At 43.6% G+C, this 23,078-nt stretch overlaps 2 protein-coding genes across 5 annotated transcripts in view; one reads left to right on the top strand and one right to left on the bottom strand.

Annotated features, from left to right (window-relative positions):
• Window positions 1-329: 329 nt before the first annotated feature.
• Mrpl22 (mitochondrial ribosomal protein L22) lies at window positions 330-10,370 on the bottom strand. Of its 2 annotated transcripts, XM_028782529.1 has the most exons (7): window positions 10,317-10,370; window positions 10,191-10,239; window positions 6,750-6,867; window positions 4,248-4,313; window positions 3,647-3,724; window positions 2,495-2,564; window positions 330-618 (listed from the first exon to the last, which is right to left on the bottom strand). In XM_028782529.1, the coding sequence occupies exons 1-7, from the start codon at window positions 10,342-10,344 to the stop codon at window positions 407-409; spliced, it is 621 nt and encodes a 206-aa protein (XP_028638362.1). In that variant the 5' UTR covers window positions 10,345-10,370; the 3' UTR covers window positions 330-406. The 2 variants fall into 2 exon arrangements, with proteins under 2 accessions (XP_028638362.1, XP_028638364.1); XM_028782531.1 differs by lacking the exon at window positions 6,750-6,867 and having other exon boundaries at window positions 10,317-10,337.
• Window positions 10,371-12,894: 2,524 nt separating this feature from the next.
• Gemin5 (gem nuclear organelle associated protein 5) overlaps window positions 12,895-23,078 on the top strand; it is a 49,047-nt gene continuing 38,863 nt past the window's right edge. For 2 of the 3 annotated variants that reach the window (XM_028782524.1, XM_028782526.1), the window contains exons 1-6: window positions 12,895-13,146; window positions 13,989-14,149; window positions 15,745-15,926; window positions 17,487-17,638; window positions 17,994-18,113; window positions 21,071-21,203. In XM_028782524.1, coding sequence (XP_028638357.1) covers window positions 12,981-13,146; window positions 13,989-14,149; window positions 15,745-15,926; window positions 17,487-17,638; window positions 17,994-18,113; window positions 21,071-21,203 — 914 coding nt within the window. In that variant the 5' untranslated portion in view covers window positions 12,895-12,980. The remainder of the gene's footprint in view (window positions 13,147-13,988; window positions 14,150-15,744; window positions 15,927-17,486; window positions 17,639-17,993; window positions 18,114-21,070; window positions 21,204-23,078) is intronic. The other variant, XM_028782527.1, reaches the window with a different exon arrangement.

Consider the following 23,078-nt stretch of genomic DNA (forward strand, 5'->3'; position numbering starts at 1 on the left):
GGTTAAAGTTCCTACTATGAGCAACATACAGATTCAAGCAATCCACACCAAAAACGTCAATGCCATTTGTCAGGGAAAGAGGGAGGGTGGGAGGAAGGGCACTATCTATGAGAGTCACAGTAGTACTTTGGTATCTGATTGTTGCCATGAGGAGAGTGCCACCTACTGTCTGATTTTAGAATGCAGTGGTAAGGTGGCTTCAAGTCCTTTTGAAAACTCTTCTGGCCTCTGCACATGCACATGCACACTAGGATACCTAACACACACACACACACACACACAGAACTTTGCAGTTATATACTACACTTCAATAATTCAATGCAAAAGCATAAAAATCATTTGTTTTTACTTTTTAAAGTAAATGTAAAATATATACACTGTGGAGCCAGAATGACCAGCATAGATCTCATAGAGTATGGATGATGGTCCGGCTGCGAAGCTGCTGAATATACTCCTTGGCGTGGTCAACTGCTGTCTTGGGTGCTTCAGGTCGGGGTGGGGGTCCTTCCACCAGCTTCACAAAATAGTGGCAATAGACCTTCTCCATGATGCCAAAGCGACCTCGGCCATGGTAACGGATGCGCTTCAGGCACTGGCCTCGACCTGAGGTAGACTCAGCTACAGAGGAAGGAAAGAGAATTATGGGAAATGTCTGCTATCCATAGGACTGCATCTGCACCAGCTGAGCAGGTCCTGACTCATCTATCTTTTAGTAGATCCTAAGAGTCCAGAAGCTTGGTGGTTGGCTAGCACACAATCCTCTCAAACACACGTCTCTTGAGCACTAACTAGCAACCATGCACTGCTCTAGGTGAGGCATGGACCCACCGCCACATTATGCTGGACAGAAAGACAGAAACAGCAAGTTTCATGAATCAAACAAATCTGACTAAGGCTGACAGGATGGAAGAGATTCCAAGAGGCATCCCTGAGACTAGGCATGGTACTTGTACCTGTAATCCAGGAAGCAGAGGTAGGAGAATCAGGATTTCAAAGTCATCCTTAAGTATACTGCAAGTTTGAGGCCAGTCTTAGCCACATGAGACTAAGTCTCAGAAATAAAAATAAAAGAGTCATCCCAGAGAGAGAGAAACCTGACCTGAGACCAGAATCTCCCCATCTCTGTTCCCAATGCAAGCACACTGGCTTGCTTAGGCAGATGATGGGGCACACTGACACTGAGCATGTTTAAGAGGCACACAGACAAGAGGTGAGATGAGCATGGAGGACACTCTATGTGGTCCTACAGGCAAATCCCCAGCACCCAGGTAGATAAGGCTGGAATGGGACTGCAAACAGCTCACTCACAAAGCAGCTGCCACGCAAACCTCACCACATGAGTTTGCCCTTGGAATCCACATAAAGGTGTGAAGCAATGTGACTCCACAGAACTGTCTTCTGACCCCATCTACGGCGCACACCATGGCCTGTGCCTGTGTACTACCCTGGGTCTTCTCAACAGTGCCCCAGTAACATGGCTGTGCAAGTGTCTATGGTGTGCTATCAGAGTCCTGTGGGTGTGTGCTCAGGATAGTGCGGCTGCACCAGGTGCTCCGTCTATTCTTAGTTTCTGAGTGTTTAAGGCTCCCACTGCCCAACCTGGCTAAGGATGTTGAACTTTTTTTCATGTATTTTATATTATTCTCCTAAGAATTATGTAATTCATTTGCTTGCTCATTAATTGGAGGATTCAGTGGTTTTGGTCTGCCTGTGTTTCTCCTGTATAGATCAGCAGGTCTTTCAGCCCTGCTTACTTACTAGAAGGCTACATTTCAGTCATTCTTATGACAGAGGCACATTATAAAATGACCTTTAGGGGCTGGAGCAATGTCTCAGAGGTTAAGAACATTGGCTGTCCTTCTAAAGGTCCTGAATTCAATTCCCAGCAGCACGTGGTAGCTGACAACAACTATAACGGAGTCTGCTGCCCCTCCTGGCATACAGACGTGCATGCAGATAGAGCACTCATATACATAAGTCTTTAAAACAATTAAAAGTTTACATGTGAACCTTTATCCAACGCCTTCCATTTGACAACTGGTCTATCTTTTCTGTCCACCGTCCCTCTGCCCCCAATAATCTATGTAACTCTAGCTGTCCTAGAACTTGATATGTAGACCAGACTGGCCTGGAACTCACAGAGAGCCATCTGCTTGTGCCTCCTAGGTGTTGGCACTAAAGTGTAGGCACTAAAGTGTAGGCACTACAATTAAAGATTAATCTATCTTTTAGGTAATTTGTGCCCATTCTCAATTTATCGTGAGTAAAGGGTGGCAGCACGAGCCGCTCCTAGAACCCTTGTGTAATAACCAGTGTCAAGACTTCATGCCCTCAGCCCCATTCAGAACAGCAGTGAGACGCTAGCAAGTCTACCACTCATGACATACTGACACTGCGGGGCTAAAGGCTACAGAAGGTCCTTGCCAACAGGCAACTGGCCTAAGTATTCAGATGCCAGACACATCCCAGATGTTGAAGATGGAAAACGTCTTACCTATGTGTAAATTGGATCTGAATTCCACATTATGGTCTCTCACTGCCATGTCTTGTGCTTCTAAGAGAACCTTAAATGACAAGAGAAGCCAGCTCATATAGCTGATTCTGAACTAAGGTGGGATTAAATATCTCATTTTTTGTTGTCTAAAATATACCTATTCAAGCCTACACTTCACAATGAACTTTTATTTGTTTATTTGTTTATTTATTTATTGGGTTTTTTTTTTTTGAGACAAGTTATCACTTTGCAGCTCTCGATGCCTTGGAACTCACAGAGATTGGCCTGCCTCTGTCTTCCAAGAGTGCATTTGTAACTACACCCCGCCACAATGAACTTCAATTGCTGGTTGTATCAAGGGAAATGAAGAATTCCTTCCTCAAACGAATTAGGAGCCACCATCGATCCTGCTGAGCCTTAGAGGCTCTGTACGGGAAGGGAGGACAACCCACACCGCTAGGCCATGCCACTGGCAAAGAACATTGAATCTGAGTCAGGGAACAGCCACATGCCTGCACATTAGTACTGTACCCAGTGAGGTGATGGCAACCCTAGGGCCCACCTATGTACAAATACAAACCCACAACCACAAGAGAAGCATTAGAGACAGCACCCTTCCAAGCTTCCTGGGTGGGTGCCACGGCTTCCTCCACTTAACCACTCACATAAAATCATAACCTTTCATGGTGGATGTTGCCTCCCCAACCACAGAAAGGACTCTTTAAAAAAAAAAAAAACAACAACAACAAAAGAAAAACAAAAAACAAACCCATACCAAGTCTGGGATGGAAGTGCAACTTATTGGTAGAGTACCTCCCTGGCATACACTAGGCCCTGAGTTTTATCTTCAGAACTTACCACCCTCAAAATAAGCCCTAAGTCATTAAAAAAAAAAAAAAAAAGGCTTCTAATCATTCCACCAACAATTTAAAAAAAAGTGTCTGGTGCACGTAAAGGCACCTGCAGAGACCCATGTGAAGAGTGAAAAGCACCTAATTCTCAGGAACAAAGGATGTGAGAGAGACGTAATAAAACCAGGAACAACAAGTCTCCGTCTCATAAGAAAATACATGTATACCACGAACTCCAGGAACCCAGGATCTAGGCTTAAAGATGGCTGCATGCCCATCCCTCCCAGCCCCCAAGTCTTACCTCTTTAATTATCTGAGCCCCCTTTTTATCACTGAACTCCAGCTGAGCCAAAGCCTGATCAATGGACATGCCTCGTATCTAAAGGGGGACACAGATGAATGTACAAACTCAAAAGCAGTATTCCCTTTCAGTGACAGTAAGAGCCGTACAGTACAATTCTGGAAACTGTTGAGTTAAACCAAAATGAGTCTGTATCTGCTGCATTTCTCTCTACTCCTCACTAAGAATACACAAGAACCAACAGTATCCTGTGGTTAAACCTCTTTGTACAGGTAAGTAAGCAAGTGTCCTGGGTTTTCTCTCCCTTCTTCACCATGATAAACACTTAAGAACCTACTGTGCCATGATATTAAAACTACTACAGGTAGGCAAGCAGACGCCCTGGGTCCTCTGGCTGTTGGCAATTCTGCTGCCCTGGCTTCAAGTCTAGGTATCCACTGTGATTTAGTGTCTCTGTTGATAAACTGCTGGTCACTGAACATACAATGGCACTCCCTAATTCTTGGGAAATTGAGATAATAACCATTCATCTTCTAGTCCTCAGGAGGAACCCACAGCTTCTTCTCCTGGGTATCACATGGGAATAGTCATGTTAGCTTACCATCTTTGCCAGGTACCACATCTTGTCCTTGCTGTATTTTATTTGTCTCCGACAATGGTAAATTTCCTTGCAAGTAGGAAAAAAAGAAAAACATTTTACAGCAGGTTCATCAAAGTGACAGTGGCATAGCTATTAGTTCCCATACTCTATGCCCAAAGACAAAATTTGTCACAGGAAATAAAAAAACACAACAAAGATTCTAGAGACTCTTTAGACAAATTTGCCTTTTTTCAAAGTCTCATTATGTTAAAAAAAAAAAAAGATTAGTAAGAAACAGAAACTATAATCTTTTCAAATTTATTTACTTTATATGTATGAATGTTTTGTCTGCATAAATGTGCATCAGGTGCATACCTAGTGCCCTTGGAGATCAGAAGTCACTAGTTCCCCTGGAACTGAAATTACATATGGGTGCTGGGAATTGAACTCAGGCCCTCTGCAAGAACAAGTGTTCTTAACCACTGAGCCACCTCTCTAGCCCTAAAACTATATTTTTTTTAACCAAGTAGATATTGAATAATTCACAATTCACAAAGCACTTTTTAGTAAGTTCAGTTGGGAAAGGAGTCATCTTATAATCCTTTTGTAAACTGAAATTTACAAACCAAGTAGTTTTAACCTGTGAGCAGAGATAACAGCCAGGCATGGGAGAGACCCAGGTCCAGCATGGGTGCCTCCTGTGGTGGTTTGAATGAAAATGGCCCCCATAGGCTGACAGAGAGCATCATGACTTGAAAGGCTTGGGACATGATGCGGTCTTGTTAGAGTGCATGTGGCCTTGGTGGAGAGAGTGTGTCATTGCAGGTGGGCTTTGAGGTTTCAGAAGCTCAGGTCAGAGCCAGTACTACTTTCTCTAGTGTCTGCAGATCTGGATAGAAAACTCTCAGCTTCCTCTTCCACACCATGCCTGCCTGCATGCCACCATGCTGCCCACCATGGCAATAATGGACTAAACCTATGAGCTGTAAGCTAGGCCCAGTTAAATATTTTCCTTTTCAAGAGTTGTCATGGGGGGCTGGAGAGATGGCTCAGCGGTTAATAGCACCAACTCTTCTTCCAGAGGTCCAGAGTTCAATTCCCGGCAACCACACGGTGGCTCACAACCATCTTTTATGGGGTCTGATGTCCTCTTCTGGTATGTCTGAAAAAAGCAATAGTATACTCATATATATAAAATAAATTAAAAAAGAAAAAAAGAGAGTTGTCATGGTCATGGTGTCTCTTCACAGACATGGAAACCCTAACTAAGACACTCCCAAAGTTCCCTGCAGACTCTAAAAGTCCACCTTCTTCCCACTATTGGCCCTCTCACCACTTAAAAAAAATTTTTTTTTTAAAAATATTTTTAACTAAAAGTCTTTTTTAAATAGATGGTTGGAGTTGTAGCTCAGCTGTTAGAATGTTTGCCTGGCTTTGAGCCGTAGCACTGCATACACTGGATAGAGTAGCGCTCACATGTAGCTCCCAAGCCTTTTAGCAGTTGTGTATGCATGCCTCCATAAATTCACTTCAAGCTGGACTTTGCTTTACATATCACTAGAATAACTTCTGACAATCTTAAGTATGCAATATAGTGATTTTATTACTGAGCAGCTAAAAAAAAAAAAAGATACGTCTTTGGTAGGCTTCCAATGATTCAATACAAACCTGAAGTTTAACGGTTTGTACATTAGAAAAAGAAACAAGCCGGGCGGTAGTGGCACACGCCTTTAATCCCAGCACTTGGGAGGCAGAGGCAGGCAGATTTCTGAGTTCAAGAGTTTGAGGCCAGCCTGGTCTTCAGAGCGAGTTCTAGGACAGCCAGGGCTACACAGAGAAACCCTGTCTCGAAAAACAAAAAAACAAAAAACAAAAAACAAAAAAAACCAACAACAACAAAAAAAACGTAATTGTGCCTAAACTAAAATACACAATGTTTAAAGCAATATTTTCCAACTCATTATTCGTCACTATCATTGTTATCAGCTGGGTGTGCTGGCAGGCAACTTCAATCCCAGCACTCAGGATGCAGAGGCAGGCAGGTCTCTGTGAGTTTGAGGGCAGCCTGGTCCATACAGAGAGACCGACCACGGATACACGATGATGACGATGACGTCACCCACAAGCCTCCTGTGCTCAAAATCAGCATCTCAAGGCCTTAGGTCAGTTTCGGAGGCTAGGTGAAGGCCAGCAAACAAGCCACAGCACAGGCGACCTAAGATCCAGAGGCAAGCTGGTATGCTTAGGTCAGTTAATTAGGATACGTAAATTAATTCGCAATGCCCCTTTAACCAGGAACAAAAAACTCACTGCTTGGCACATAAGAGCACAAGTACTGGTCAGGCAGGGCATGGTGGTACACACCATCAATCCTGGTACTTGGGAGGCAGAGGCAGGCAGAGTTCTGGGAGTTCAAAACCAGCCTGTGCTAAGTGTTGAATTCAAAATCAGCATAAGACCTGACTTACAAGAAAATAAAAATAAATTTAAAAATTAGGGGATTACTTCTACCTATAAACTTACTGCTGGTCTCCGAGGTTCACCAGGGAGTTGAGGTGGGTAAACAATCTTATTCTTCTTCTCCCATTTTCGAGAAATGTCAAGAGAAGCACTTGTGTGGATACATGACTGTGGTAAAACTCTGAAAGGAAGGAAGCCCATAAGACAACAGAAACCTTGGAACTTGTCTGCAGTTCCGGGAGCCACATCACCACCCCACTGACAACTTCAGGCTCTCAATCAGAAGTTCACTAACAGAATGCATTATCTGGACACTACAAAGCTGGTTTACTGGAGGCTAAAAGTGAAGGCTAGCAACTCGTGTAAGGCAAATGGGAGCTGGTATTAGCCCACACTCTGTCCTGACTGACTGGTGAATGCTGACTCTCTGCAGTAAGTCAGCTTAGTCTAAAAAAAGATTGAAAGAGGATACAATGAACTTACTCTTTATCTGACCTGTGCAGTTACCCAGCCTTGCTGAATACACAAACAAATAAGTAAGAGAACCAGAAGGCAATGTACATCTAAAGCACAGGAAAGGCAGCAGAGGACGGCAGAGTGGCTTTGAAACTTTTTTAGAGGGGGTGGATTTGAGACAGGGTCTCACCATGTAACCCTGGCTGTCCTGAAACTCACTATGTAGACCAGGCTAGCCTCAAAATCACAGAGATCTGCCACCTCTGCATCCCAAGTGCTGGGATGAAAGGTGTATGCCACCACATATGGATAGATAGCTCTTAAAAAAAAATTCACCTCGCAAAAGATGAAGACACGGACTCCCACAGACAGCAGAGGCCTTTATCACCTGCGCAAAGGGACAGAACTGAGAACTGTGGGCTGTTCTCAGGAGAGGTCGATGCTGTCAGCGAATGTCAAGTATTGGAAGCCATCAGAGAGGTAAGTGGGGGTTGAAAAGACTTCTGTTAATGCTGGTTAACAGTCTAGGACTTGGTGATGAAGACCTTAAATCCACTACTCCATGGCCTCCACAACCCAAATGTCCAGTTTATCCTCCTGTCTTCCCCAGTAGCATGACATCATTAAATAAACCTTTCTTGGATGTTCTACTGTGCATCTTCAACTTCTCCATCAGAGCCAGTCACCAAGTATTATTGATGCTACCAAGAACTCTCTCAAATGCTTAGCCTCATCTCCTTCCTACTGCTACCACCCTAGTTCAAGACTGCTGTCTGCCACAACTACAGTAGCCTCTCCCATCACCTCACCAAAGTGCAACCCCTCTTTCTATGCTTGAGCACTGCATGGAGCCCCTTCTGAAACAAGGATGCTCATGTCTTCCTTCAGTTGAAAATCCATTGTTGAGGTAAGAAAAATGAGTGATTATTTTATTATTTATATATTTTAATTTTGTGTGTGGCTTTTTTGAGATAGGTTCTCTCTATGTAATCCTGGCTGTCCTAGAGCTCTCTATAGACTAGGCTGGCATACAGACATCCACCTGCCTCTACATCTCAAATGCTGGAATCAAAGATATGCACCACCAACCCCAGTTTCTTATTTATATGTTATAAAGACTTACTTTTATTGTATGCATTTGGGTATTTTGCTTGTAAGGACATCTGCACCATGGATATGCATTACTCTTGGAGGAGACAACAGAGCATTGGATGCCCTGGAACTGGGGTTACAGACAGTTGTTAGCCAACTTGTAGTTCTGGGAATTGGACCCAGAGCCTCTGGGAGAACAACCAGTGGAGTAATGGCTGAGCCATCTCTCCAGACCCCGTGATTATATCTATCTTTTATCTATAATTCTATTTCTCAGTGTCACTGACAACTGAGGGTCTTAGCAGATATCTACATAATAAGAAAACTGAAATTTCCTATACTAAATGAAGCCTAGAAACAGTGACCCAACTGGAAGTAATGACCACTCTAGTCTGAAGATTATGTTCTTGAATATTTCCTACTAAAAAAGAACCAAACTTCTGAAGGAAATGGCTGTCCACAAGATCCAAAGCAGAAAGTATGCAAGGGAAGCAAGATATAGTTTTCCAGATCACAAACCAAGCAAGCTAGACCACTGAAGCCCATGAAAGAGCCACCTATGGACAACCCCACAGATCAAAATGGGACAACCCAAGTATTAGTAAAGATAATACCTTCATGGTATCATCTTTGATATCTAAACCTTAAAATATATTTAAGGACATAGCAAAATAGCACAAATAAGATATTTAGTAAAATCCTTAATCCAGCACTTAGGACTCTCAATAAATTTCAGATATAATTATATGTAGTATGAGAGCAAAATGGGCTTCATTCTGTTGTTGGAAAACTAATCAATACTTCACACCCTGCAGTATCCAACACAGCATAGCACTGATGGCCAGTGTTATTGAAAATGAGATCCACTGAACAGTTATGTCTTGTCTCCCCTCCAAACGTGCCTGTGATCTCTAGACCTTCAAACTTTCCTCTCCAGTTTGAATCATGGGAGTTTTCATTTCTACACAGTCAAAGCCAGAGGGCACACTGTCCTCCATTGGGCCTTGGTTTTCATATATGTAAGAAAGAGGAAAGAGGCAATGTCTCTAAGGCCTCTAACACCATTTTATATCATCACTCAGAGCAGGATGACAGACCCATGAGCTGCTCAGCTCTGACTTCAATCCTTCTAAGAAACCATTATGATAAACTATTAAACAAGATTTCTTCAGAGTGAGGGACATACTGTCATCCAGTATTAAGCACTGCCTTGCATTTCTCAAAACCTTAATACAGATTGGGCAATTAATATGATGTTTAGTAAATTAAGTATACCATGAATTAATAGTGACAAAGTTTCATGAATAACTTACAGATTTTATGAATACTCAAGACTGAAATGGAGCCGGGCAGTGGTGGCGCACGCCTTTAGTCCCAGCACTTGGGAGGCAGAGGCAGGCAGGTTTCTGAGTTCGAAGGCAGCCTGGTCTACAGAGTGAGTTCCAGGACAGCCAGGGCTACACAGAGAAACTCTGTCTTGAAAAAACCAAAACCAAAAAACAAAACAAACTGAAATGGGTCTTAAACGGAATCAAGCAAATACCAAACTACTATAATTATATTAAATCAAAATATTACTCCAAACGAAGCAATTCATTTGCAAGTACTAAATATGGAATCGAAAATTCCTATGTACCCTATGGATCCATGCAAGTGCTAACTCAACTGCACAGGAACGCTTGTTTCCTAGCACTGAATGCACGGTAAGTAAACAGAGGAATGTTTGTTAGCATACCACACAACGTCGAAGAGTCGGATCGTGCCTATGGAATAGGGAAAGGCTGTTCAAAAACACTGAGAAGAGCCCTCGGAGGCAACAGTCCTCACGGGGTTACAAAGCACTTTGGGCAGGACTGCCCTTCACCTGAGGCCTAAAGCACTGGTTTGCACACAAGTACACAGTGAGGGACGCAGACCAGGCGCAGCCTGCTAGAATATTCACGGCAGGACACTTACCGCAGCGTCTGCGTTGCCCAGATCCTCAGGGTTGGTACCCACAATGCACCTGCAACAGGAATATAAGCTGTCAACTTTGAGTCTCAGTATTTCCTTCCCAAATTGTAAGAAAGCCTTAAGCCTTACCCAACTCTCGCAATAGTGCGGCCGCCATGCTGGGCCCTACGGAAGCCTCTGGATTCAAACGCCGGCTGGCTATACACATGCGCAGACTGAGGCCATCCTCCCCGATCCGGAAATTCAGAGTGCGTTGTCATGGAGACCAGGAATGCGTCGTCCCTGTGTAAAGTCTGGTCAGACCAGCCTTGTTTTGGAGTGAATGACCTCATAAAGACTGAAAATCAGAAAAATCACCTCATAACAGCCTGAAAAGGTCAGGGGAACCTATTAATTCCAAAAACTTCAAGCCAAAGATACGAAAAAGACCATCGATCCAAATCATCATGGCCAAATTAATTAAAGCAAGCAATTAAAGCAAGCTTTTTTATTTGCATACAGGAGCTGCCTCCCCCTAAGGCAGCGTTTGAGAAGGCAGCATTGGACATCAGGAAGACAAGGTTTTTATAGCTCAGGGGTTGGGGGTTTCCACATTAACCAGACGGGGTTACAGGAGCAGAATTATAACAGGAACAGACTAATAAATTAGTCCTATAAACAGAAGCAGACCAATAAGTTAGTCATAACGACCTCCTGAAACAAAGTCATGATGGCAAGGTGGTCCTAAGAAGGTAGTCATAAAAACCTTTTGAAACAAAGGTAGAATTAACAAGATGGTTTTGAAACAAAGACACAGTTGCCATTTCCTAGAATGCATAGAACCATTTATAGTTAAGAGTACAGGTGGGACATAGCCCAATCAGTGAGAAGCAGAGTTCTAATCATAAACAGGAATGAACCTAGTTTGTCTTTACTATAAGATAGCTTTTAAACCTAAGATGGAGGCAGACTGGCTCATCAAACTGTGTCCTCAGTGGGCCTCAGAGTTCTTGTTAGAAATGACTGTAACATCAGCATGTAGGAGATTGGTGTTAAGAATCACCGTGATACACAAACCAGGCTTTGTTTCAAAAAAGAAGAAGAAAAAGGAGGAGGAGGAGGGAAGGAGGAGGAGGAGGAGGAAGAGGAGGAAGAGGAGGAGGAGGAGGAGAAAAAGCAGCAGCAGCAGCAGCAGCCAGGTGTAGTGGCATTTGTTTGTAATCCCAGCATATGAGAGGCTGAAGCAAGAAGATCTCCACAAGTTTGAGGTCACCCTAGGCAGCAAATTCCAGGCCATTCTGAACTTCACAATGAGACTCTATCTTGAAGGAAAAAAAAGAAGAGAGAAAGAGGAAGGAAAGAAAGATCACTCTATTTACACAAATTTGTGAACATTACTGAGAAAACTCTTTCAAAAATCAAATTGCCTGGTATGGTGGCCCACACTTTTAATCCCAGCACTCAGGAGAGCAGAAGCAGGTAGATTTCTGTGAACTCAACACAGTCTGGTCTACAAAGCAAATTCCAGGCTAGTCAGAGCTGTATAGTGAGATCCTGTTTCAAAAACAAAACAAAAACAAACCAATGTGGTAGGGTGTCATTGAGATGGTTCCGATGGTTAAGAAGCTGTCAAGATGAATGCAGTCTCTAGGTCCCATATCATGGAAGGAGAAAACCAACTCCTTGACCTCTGACCTCCATACACACATTATGAAATATGAACACATGCACGCACATAAATAAATAAATAAATAAATAAATAAATAATAAAGACCAACATAATGTGCTTCTACTAACCTCAATGTTGAATAAGAGATGAGCTAATACATTTGTGTGCATTTACCACCATATATACCAGTATTTTACTAAATCTCCTTATTTCATCCAGCAATCCAGCAAGGCAAGTATTATTAAGTGAGAAACATCTGAGACAGATAGGACTTAAGCTCCTGGCAAAACTAGTGATCAATGTGGAGCCAGGTGACTCTGAATTTAGTGCCCTTAGGCTAAGTTAGCATAGGGAAGGGCTCTCTATCAATGATAGCCATTGCAAGTTTTCATATGCCACATTCAGGAAGAGCAAACAGCAATACAGAAGTACAGTCGAATCTGAGCAAGTTGCTCGTGTTTGAGCTGTAAGCAGAATCCAGTTCTTTTTTTCCTCCACGCCACTAACCAGTTCTCCTCACAGCATTGGTACTCCATCAAGCAGGAGGCAGAATGTCAAACCTCTGCTCTTTAATCTTTGAATATCAAGAGCCCAGAATCAGAATTCCCACCCAACTACAGAATCTCTTTCTGCCTTTAATGATTCCTGACTCGTTTTATTTATTTTGACAGGCTCTCACACTATAGCCAGGCTGCCTGGCCTGGAGCTCATGGCAATCCTCCTGCCTCAGCTTCCCGAGTGCTGAGCCAGAACTCAGATTCATTCTTTTAATATTTTAGTTAAATATACTCTTGCAACTGTCTTTAAAACACCTCCCAAAACTGGCAAAGTACGCCGCTACGTAGAGTTAAAAAAAAAAAAACAACTGAATTGGATACTGAACTGCCTTGAAGATTAAGCCTCAGTGGCTGGTTGGCGGGTTCCACGGGTCTAAATACGTAATTAAGGAAAATGCTTAACCTTGGGGCCTAGAACTCAGTCCCAGGCAGCGCTCGCGAGTGAGAGGCGCGGCTTGGGCCTCAGCGCGCTCCGTAGCGCCCGCCTTCAGGGGCGGGGTTTAACTAGATCCCGCCCCCTCCCGCTACACGCCGCGGTTGCGAACCACCGTACCGGAGCTCCTCAGCTGAGCCTGGGCGGCCGCGGAGATGAAACCAGAGCCGCGGACGCTACCGCCGTCTCCCAACTGGTACTGCTCGCGCTGCAGCGACGCGGCGCCCGGAGGCATCTTTGGCTTCGCTGCGCGGACCTCCGTCTTCCTCGTCCGCGTGGGCCCGGGCGCGGGCGCGAGCCCAGGGGCGCCCCCGTTTCGAGGTGAGCCCCCCACGGGCCGGCGCAGTCCTTCCCGCCACCCTCTAGGGAGTCTGTAAGTCGCCGAGTCCCGCGGCGCGCGCACGTGGCCCTTCACGCTTGGAGGGGCTGACCAAGCCTAGACCCGGCGTTTAGGGCGCTCCTGGCCTTCCTACTTCGCCAGGGCCCACCGGCACCTAGGACGCCCCCTGGGGTGGGGGCTGTTCTCTGTTCTCTGTTCCCTGTTCCCGCTGGGCAATTACGAGATACTGGTTTCTGTATGATGAGTGAGGTGAGTCTGAATTTGCGCCAGACGCGATGATGCTTGTCTGATTCCAACTACTTGGGAGGCTGAGGCTGGAGGATTGCCGCGCGTTCAAAGGCAGCCTAGTCTACGTAAAGTGAGTTCCAGCCAACCAATGGCTCCATAGCAAGATCCTAACTCAAAAGAAAACGAAACAAACAAAAGCTAAGGATTGATTTATTATTTACTCATTTATTTATTTTTGCCTTGTGGTTGGAAATACCAACTTATTATATTCCTTATGACCTATGGCAAAATTAAGTAAGTATGGCATTCTCGCTCACCGGTGAGCTAGGACTGGGCCTCAGCCTGTAAACCTGGCTCGACAAAGGACAGGAATATTGCTTTATAGATGAGAATACTGAGATTCAAAGAAAATAAACCTGTACGAAGTCCCTAAGTACGGACACCGCTGGCACCCAGCGTTTCTGTTATTAGTCTATGGATGATTCTGTTACGTGTGGTAAGTGACTCTTATTTCTCTGCTTGTTGTTCGTCCTGCAACATGCAGTCTTATTGTCTGGATAGTGGTTTAGTTAACCAAGTCTGGTTTTACTTGCAGTTGTAGGAGAGTTGGTGGGACACACTGAAAGAGTATCTGGTTTCACTTTTTCTCATCACCCTGGACAATACAACCTCTGTGCCACCAGCTCAGATGATGGGACTGTGAAGATTTGGGATGTAGAGACCAAGGCTGTAGTGACAGAACACTCACTCCATCAGGTAATGTGTATCCTGAGTCCTCAGAATGTTTTAATATATCTCATCCATGTGAAAGAATGCTAATAATTTTCGTTGATTAGTTAGATATGTTGGGAAGTCTTTCAAAACCTTTTTTTTTTTAGATGCATGTTTTGTTTAGCGTTTCTGGTAAGAGATGTAACTCAGCAGTAGAGTGCTTGGCTAACATACTCAAAGCCCTGGGCTCAGTCCCCAGAACTCCACAAATGGCCATGGTGTTGCACACCTATAATCGCAGCACTTGGGAAATGGAGGCAGAAAGATTAGGAGTTCAAGGCCAGCTTGGGCTACAGGAGACCCTGTCTCAGAGAGAGAGAGAGAGAGACAGAGACACAAACATACAGACTTACCACAAGTTAACTAAGCTACCTATTTATGAAAGTAACATTAAAGTATGACTAAATCTGGTCAGTCTTTTATATATATGAGCAGTTTTTCTAATGTATGTCTGCACACCAGAAGGGGGCATTCAGATGCCATTATAGACAGTTAAAAACTACCATGAGAGCTCTGGGAATTGACCCTGGAACCTCTGGATGAGTAGTCAATGCCTTTAACCACTAAGCCATTCTCCAGCCCCTAGTCATTAACTCTTATCTGTGGCTGCTTTCATGATATAACAACAGGAACAGCAACAGAGAGGGTGGCCTACAAAGTCTAACAGAGCCAATAGGTCTTTATAAAATAAACACCTGGGCTGATGAGAAGGCTTTCCAGGTCCAAGTGCTTGTCCTGTAAGCCTAATGACCTGAGTTTTGATATGGGGTGTGTGTGTGTGTGTGTGTGTGTGTGTGTGTGTGTGTATTTTGCCTGTGTGCTGGTATCTATGGTGGTGAGAAGAGGTGAAAACTGAAGTTACTGATGATTGTTGGTCACCATGTGGGTGGTGGGAACCAAAGCTCTGCAAGAGCAGCAAGTGTTCTTAACCACTGAGCTGTCTCTCCAGCTCCCTGAGCAGTTTAATCTCCAGAGTCCACCTGAAAGTAAGAGAGAACAGAGTTTTCTGACTTCCACATGCTCAGCTGTGGCACATGCTCCCCTACACAATAAATAAAAAATTTAGGGGCTGGAGAGATGGTTCATTTGTTAAGTGTGCCTCCTACTGTCCCAAAGGACCCAAGTTGGGTTCCCATCACCCCTGTGGGTTGGCTCATAACCAACTCCAGATCCAGGGAATTCAGTGACCTCTTCTGGCCTCCATATACACACACATGGCATGTGTTTGCACAAACACATAAGTAAAAATTGTGTGTTTGTAGAGAGAATGTGTGTGTGGAGAGTGTGTGTGTCTCTGTGGGTCCATGTCAGTGTCTCCAGGCATGGTGGTGCATGGCTGCAATTCTAGAATCCTAGTTCTCAGGATGCAGGCAGGAGGATTGCCTTGAGTTCCAGGCCAGCCTAAATTACAAAGTGAGACTGTCTCAAAACTACACAAAAAGTTCTAACTTTAGATTTACTATATTTCTATACAGATAGTTATAGCATATTTCTTAAGTGCCTGTAATGTGTGTAGCATTAAGCTGGTTTACAGCCCAGCATTGACAAATGAGACTCATCTGGCTTTGCTTTGTTTGAAGCATACAATATCAGCACTGCATTGGTCTCCGACAGTTAAGGACTTAATAGTCTCTGGGGATGAAAAAGGAGTTGTTTTCTGTTACTGGCTTAACAGAAATGACAGCCAGCACCTCTTCACAGAGCCCAGGACCATATTCTGTCTGACGTGTTCACCTCATCACGAAAATTTAGTAGCCATTGGGTGAGTACCGAGTACTGTGCTGCCTGCTGATGGTTTGGCCTAATTTATGGTCCTGCTTTTCATTCCCCTTGCCTTGTGTGCCTCAGTCCTTAGAGGAAGACTGCAGCCTGGGGTGTCATACGTTCCTGCGATCTCTAGGTCCAGACTTTTCTCTGCTCCTGTCTTTCTATGATAATATGTTTTCTTCTCTCTGTCTGATTTTTCCAGCCACTCTTCAAAAGTTAGAAATGCCTTCTTTCACTCTTGGCTGACTTAGAGTATCCTTGGATGTGGCCTTAGCTATAGAGTGTCAGGTGATTCTGCTTCATGTACCTAACATGTACTGCACAGATAGGACAAAGAAAGCCAGCTTCATGATACCATTCATAAAGCCTTTGGATGTACAAAATAGATTGTGTCTTACTTGGGAACATTTATAAAGAAAGGCTGGGGATGCTAGATTATAACTCAGAAACATTGGCTACCACTAGGAAATCAAAGCAGAAATTTGTAGGAGGAGATATAAGCTGTTTGGGTGGCTATTTATTTATTTGTTTATTTTTCTTAAGCTAAGTATAAGATACTTTAAGGTTTTTTTTGGTTGGTCAATTGTTTTTTGTTTTATTTTGTTTTGTTTTGTTTTTGGGTGCCCTTTTTACCATGTATGGTTATTTTGCTTGCATATGTATTTTGTGTACTGTGTGTTTGCAGTGCCCTAGGAGACCACAAGAGGGCACCAGATCCTCAGGGACTGGAGTGACACCTTGTGAGCCACCTCATGAATACTGGGACTTTGGTTCCTCTGGAAGAGCACCTGGTGCTCTTAAGTGGTGAACTATCTCTCTAGCTCCCAGTAGATACTTTATAATGTGTTGAAAATAATTTTTTAAAAGCTATTAGAATCTCTCCGTTTCTGCTGAATTCATAAATTGACACTTAGGTACAGTTTAACAGTTCTTGTTAAGTTTGTAGTTGGAAAGCAGTATCATTTGTGAAGCCAAGGATGTCACTCCTCTGGCAGAGTGCTTGTCTAGCACACACAAAGGCCTGGGTTCAGACCCAAGTACTGTACAAAGCAAATATGTTGACTCATGCCTGTGATCTCAGCCCTTGGGAGGTGAATGAAGTTCATGACCATCCTTGGTACATGGTAGGTTTGTGGCCAGTCTGCGATGCATAAAGCTGTCTCAAAAAAAAAAAAAGTTTATTAGTTAACTGTTTTTATTGCTAAAATCTTTTCCCTTTTCAGGGCAGAAGCAGTGTAGACAAGCTATAAGCTTAGTGAGTACTGGGAGGAACGGGTAGAGAAGAGAAGGAAAGCCTTGTCTTTTGAATTAGAGTCTGCCTTAGAGGTCTGCAAATAGCTGTAAAAGGACGTGGGGAATGGTGGAAAGGGGGTCTTCAGAGAAAGAGTAGAATCTAGAGTCTCAGGGTATGCATATGTAGGATTTGAGCTGGTATCTAAACAGACAGAAAGGAAGAAGAAGGAAAGTTGTCTTACTTGGGTTAGAACTCAGGCAGGTGAGAGGTTTGGCAGTGTGAATCTGCAGGCCCCTGAAGTATTTCTAACTTATTCTTCAGCTACAAAGATGGCATAGTGGTTATCATTGACATCAGTAAAAAGGGAGAAGTTATTCACAGGCTTCGAGGCCACGATGATGAAATCCACTCCATAGCCTGGTGTCCTCTGTCTGGTGAAGACTGCTTATCCATAAACCAAGAGGAAAGCTCGGGTAAGATGATGGAAGGAGAGCTCTGCTCATTTCAGACCTGAAGAACTAAGTGTTGAATTGCAGCTTCTGAATTATACTTAGACCGTGAGCCTCACAGATCAAACTAGGAAAGGGGAGGAGCTGAGTTTGGGGAGTTACTGTTTAACCACAAGTGCGTGTTCAGTGTAAATTAAAAATAAGCAGTTACTAGCTGCTCTTACAGAGGTCCTGAGTTCAATTCTCAGAAACCACATGGTGGCTCACAGCCATCTGTTATGGGGTGTGATTCCCTCTTACGGTGTGCATGAAGACAGAGCATTCATATGTATATAGTAAATAAATCTTTAAAAAAATAAACTCTCTATCTAATTCCTAGAAGAACCTGACATTCCCAATGGGAAGCTTATAGCAGAAACCCCCATCACAAAAGGCTGCTACTTAGCCACAGGAAGCAAGGATCAGACCATTCGAATCTGGAGCTGTTCCCGAGGCCGGGGTAAGGTTGATGCCTAGAGTTTATCCTGTTTTCTTTTCTGTTGCTAAGGTAACACAACAACCACCTTGGAGGGACTAAGAGTGGTTGCAGCTTAGTTCCAGGTTCTGGTCCATCATTTTGTTACTTTTTTTAAGGATTGATTTGCTTTTATTTTATCTGTATGGGTGTTCGCATAGACATGTGTATGTACTATGTGTATGTTCATGGGGGCCAAAAAAGGGTTTTGGCTTGTCTAGGAACTGGAGTTATAAACCATTCTTGGTCACCTTGTGGGTGCTAGAAACTGAATCTGGCTCTTATAGAACAAGTCCTCCTAACTGATGAGCCGTTTTCCACCCCTGCTCCTACAATCCATTGTTTAGGGTAGTCAGAATGAAGCAGTCTCTCTCTTCCATAGCTAGGAGCAGAAAGGAGAGGGATTGTGTGCCCACCTGCTGCTCAGTTTTCTCTCCTCTTAGCAGTTCAGACCCGAACCCACAGAATCATGGCTCCACCCATCTGTAGCATGTGCTCTAGCTCCTTTCTGCTGCTCTGATAAAACACAGACCAGAAGAAACTTAGGGGAGGAAAGGTTTAGTTTCGGCTTCTAAGTTATAGTCTGTCACTGAGGGAAGTCTAGGTGGGAACTTGAAGCAGAAACCATCCAGTGGAGGAATGCCATGTGCCAACTCACACCCTGGCTTATGCGCAGCTGGCTGTTTTGGATAGCCTGGGACTACCTACACAAGAAATGATACATCCCACAATGGGGTGAGCCCTCTTGTATCAGTTGACAATCAAGACAGTCACCCACTGACATGTTCAGAGGCCAAACTAATGTAGAATCCCTCACTGAGACTCTCTTCCTAGGTTTTCTGTTTTGTCACAGTGTCTCTTCGGTAACAAATCCTGTACTGTTACAGTAGAATTATCTACTTGTTTGCTTTATCTCTTTCCAAGAATATCATCTGTCCAAAATCTTGCTTAACCAGAAAGTTGCTGTCCCCTATAGCCTGTTTAGACCTCTTTGTTCTGGACATCTGGCCTTTGAGTCTGTTTTCTGATGCCTTCCATAAGACAAGAACCCTGGATTTGCTGAAAGTACCTTGTCTGCCATACAGAGTAAGGCTGTCCTAGATCTTGCTATGTAGACTGAGCTAGCCTCATACTCACAAAGATCCACCTGAGAGCAAGATCTTCACTGTAAGAACAGGAATAATGGGCTTTCCTTGAGTGTTAAGAATGGAAACACTGAGTGATACAGACTCAGCATGCACATTGAGCCCATGAACAAGCTTGCTGTGTTTACATTGTCTTCAATTTTTTATTTATTGCTGTGAGGTAGGGGCTTTGTGTGTGTATGAAGGTACACATCACCTTTATGTGACTTCTGGGGAATCAGACTCAGGTCATTATATTTGCATGGCAAGCACTTTGTCCACAGCCATCTCACCAGGTCCATCACTTTGTTCAAATTAGGCTAAACATTCCCCTCCCCTCAAGACACCTGTCTGTCTGAGAATTTGTGAACATGATGACTGTCCACAGTAGCCTTGTGTTCTCCTTATACAGCAGACCTGCTGGGGAGTACTGAAAAACTAGTGTTTTCTGTACTCCACTTGGAATCTCCTGAATCACATCTCTGAACTTGGACCCTGGCGTGTATGTGTTGCTTTATTTTGTTTGAGACAGGGTTTCTCTGTGAAGCCTTGGCTGTTCTGGAACTTGCTTTGTAGATCAGGCTAGCTGTGATTGAACTCAGAGACGTGCCTGTGTCTGCCTCCTGAGTGCTGGGATTAAAAGCGTGCTCTACCATACCCAGCTGGCATGTATGTTTTAACCACTGGCATTGTGGTTCTAATGGCCAGTGCAGATGATTGGATCAGTGCTGTGAAGGTTCCTTGTGAGGGTTAAGCGACCCTTTCACAGGGGTTACATTATGATTTATAACTGCAAAGTAACAGTTATGAAGTAGCAACAAAAAGAATGTTATGGTTGGGGGTCATGACAACATGAGCGATTGTATTAAAGGGTTACAACACTGGGAAGACTGAGAACCATTGAACTAGGAGAAGGAGTTAACTGGAATTGCACTGGCCCACAGTTGTTGAAAAGTCTCAGGTTAGATTCTCATTCTAATTAGGAACTCAATCCCCACACAAAGATACTGGCATGTGTGTGTGTTCTTACATCTGCAGGCCAAATAACCTTTGGTGCCATTACTTAGGCACCACTTACAGACAAAATTTGGAATTTGACAAACCATCTAAGCAGGGGAGTTAGCCAGGGAGCCCTGTTTTGCCTCCCTAGCAGTTGGACAAGCATGTTACTGCACCTGTTTTCGCATGTGGGTCTTGCAGATCAAACTCCAATTCTAATGTTTGCAAGGTAAGCACTTTACAGGCTGGACTGTCTCCCAAGCCTATCCCAGACAAAGATACAATTTTGATACAATTTTTCAAGTTTCAAGGATAGCCTTGAAAAGGTTTGTTTGAGCTAAATGTGGCTGGACAGGTCTTAACCTCTATCAGAGAAATATCTCCATAATAAAAGGACATGGTCTTTCTTGTGTGTGCACATGTATGCAGGGGTGATGTTGCATGTCTTCCTCTGTTCTTCATGTTTTTCTCAGCCTTGTTTTGTAAGACAGGTTTTAACTGAACCTGCTGCTCAGTGATGAGGTTAGACCAGCAAGTGCTCAACAGCTCCAGGGATCTGCCTGTGTCTGTGCCCCAGCCCAGCAGTGGGGTGATAGGTGTACCCCACTGCACCAGGCTGCTGCTTCTTTTTCAGTGGGTCCTAGGGGCCTAAGCTGAGGTTTGCATACTTGAATGGCAAGCAATTTCATCACTCTAGCCCCCAAGGTTTTACTATTAATTAGCCAAACAATTTATAAACCGTAGAGTTGAGAGTTGCTGGGAGGGTCATGTTACTGTTTCACTGTCTTGAGAGCAAATTGACTTTCCTCTAATCTACAGGTGTAATGGTTTTGAAATTGCCCTTCCTGAAGAGAAGAAGTGGGGGTGTGGACCCAACAGTTAAAGAACGTCTTTGGTTGACACTTCACTGGCCCAAGAACCAACCAACACAGCTGGTATCCAGTTGTTTTGGGTAAGTGTTGGAGTCATACTTTCTAATAAGTACTATTTTCCTGTTGAGATTCAGAAATTCTAGGCCAGTATATTCAGAAAATAGAGAAATAACCAAGATTGATGTTATTGTTATTAGTCTTTCTTTCTTTCTTCCTTTCTTTCTTTCTTTCTTTCTTTCTTTCTTTCTTTCTTTCTTTCTTTCTTTCTTTCTTTTAAGACAGAGCCTCATTTATGTCACAGATTGGCCTAGAACTTGGGATTCTCCTGCCTCAGCCTCTTAAGTGCCTCACTTTGCCCAGTCATCTTAGAATGATAAATGAAATGATAGATGGGAAAATTCATAAGGCCTGTACTATTCACTGACAAGAATGACTCCTCAGGGTGTCTTTATGGGCTATTCCATGCCCTCTCCACCACCACCACCACCACTACCACCCTTACACATGCTAGTTGAAAACCTGAGGTGGTTTAACTTCAGCTGCTCTGTAAACTAGGATTCCCACCACCTCATCCTCTGGTTCAATTCACTGGCATGAGCCACTCATAAACCTCACTAATGAATAAGGACATTCACATGCACAGAGCAGCATGGGAAGAGAGACAGCCTTTCTGTTCCCTCTTTAGGTTTTATGAGATCATCATTAGAGACATGTGATTGATGATGTCTGTGACCATCAGTGACCAGCTTATCTTGACCCCTCCCCTTTCCCTAAGATGGAACTGGGACCACAAGTTACACCCCTATCCTGCCTGGATCTGCTGAGTGACAAGCCCACATCTTGAAACTACCTAGAGACTCCGCTTACCAGCTTGACATGCAAAAAGATACTGCTGCAGAGACATGCCAGAAAAGAGCAAAGACTAAATATGTATACCTGCCCTGGTTGCCAGAGACACTGAGAATTCCATGGGCCAGTTCCCTCCTTTTTAAATAAGACAATATAGAAAAGCACATACAAAGTACCCAGGATGTTAGCCACATCTCTTCCTGACTACTTCTACCTCAAAAAAGATAAATCTTGAACTTTGCAAGTTATGGTTGACTTTTATAATTTAAAGCTAAGTATGAAGAGAAATGTATTTAAAAAATAGTTCATGGATATGGTAGCTCACGCCTAAAATAACCAGTCGTCCAGAGGCTGAGGCAGGAGAATCTTAAGGCTAGCTTGGGATACATCCCAAGACTCATCTCAAAAAAACTTTTTAAATTTTATTTTTATGTGCATTGGTGTTTCTCCTGCATTACATGTATGTCTTTGTGACTGGACCAAATTCCCTGGAACTGGAGTTATAGATGGTTATGAACTGCCATGTGGGTACTGAGGACTGAACCACAGTTCTCTAGAAGACCAGCCAGTGTTTGTAACCAGAGCCATCTCTCTAGCCACTGAAAAAACATTTTTCAAAAGGTAGCCCTGTACATTGAAGTCTCAGGAATACAAGCACACAAGTGTCCTTCCCTCTGCTCCTTTTCAGAGGGAGCACAGCCTTTCTCTTCCTGAGGGAGCACAGCTTTTCCTTTTCTGTAGATAAAAGTAAAGGTGGTGTGTGTTTCAGTGTCTTTGTTTTTTTTTTTTTTTTTTTTTTAATTTTCAGAGATGGGGCTGGAGAGATGGCTCAGACGTTAAGAGCACTGGCTGTTCTTCCAAAGGACCAGGGTTCAATCCTGGCACCCACCTGGAAGTTTATAACTGTCAGTAATTCTAGTTCCAGGGAGTCTGGCACTGTCACATAGACATACATGGAGGCAGAACACAACATCAATAAAATTTTTAAAAATCCTTTTTCATAGACTTATTTGTTTGTTTATTGTATGTGTTTGCACATGCATGCCATGGCATGTGTGTGGAGTTGGGGGGACAACTTTGGGGGTGGGTTCTTTATTTCCATCATG

This window comes from Grammomys surdaster, unplaced genomic scaffold (assembly GCF_004785775.1).
Source record: "Grammomys surdaster isolate TR1022 unplaced genomic scaffold, NIH_TR_1.0 797, whole genome shotgun sequence".
Classification (NCBI taxonomy): domain Eukaryota; kingdom Metazoa; phylum Chordata; class Mammalia; order Rodentia; family Muridae; genus Grammomys; species Grammomys surdaster.

Excerpts from the sequence above, each read along its gene's own strand:
- Mrpl22 (XM_028782529.1), bottom strand. The coding sequence starts at position 10,344 with ATGGCGGCCGCACTATTGCGAGAGTTGG. Across the intron at positions 10,240-10,316 it reads CGCACTATTGCGAGAGTTGG|GTGCATTGTGGGTACCAACC; the intron begins GTAAGGCTTAAG and ends TTCCTGTTGCAG. Across the intron at positions 3,725-4,247 it reads TGTGGTACCTGGCAAAGATG|ATACGAGGCATGTCCATTGA; the intron begins GTAAGCTAACAT and ends GTCCCCCTTTAG.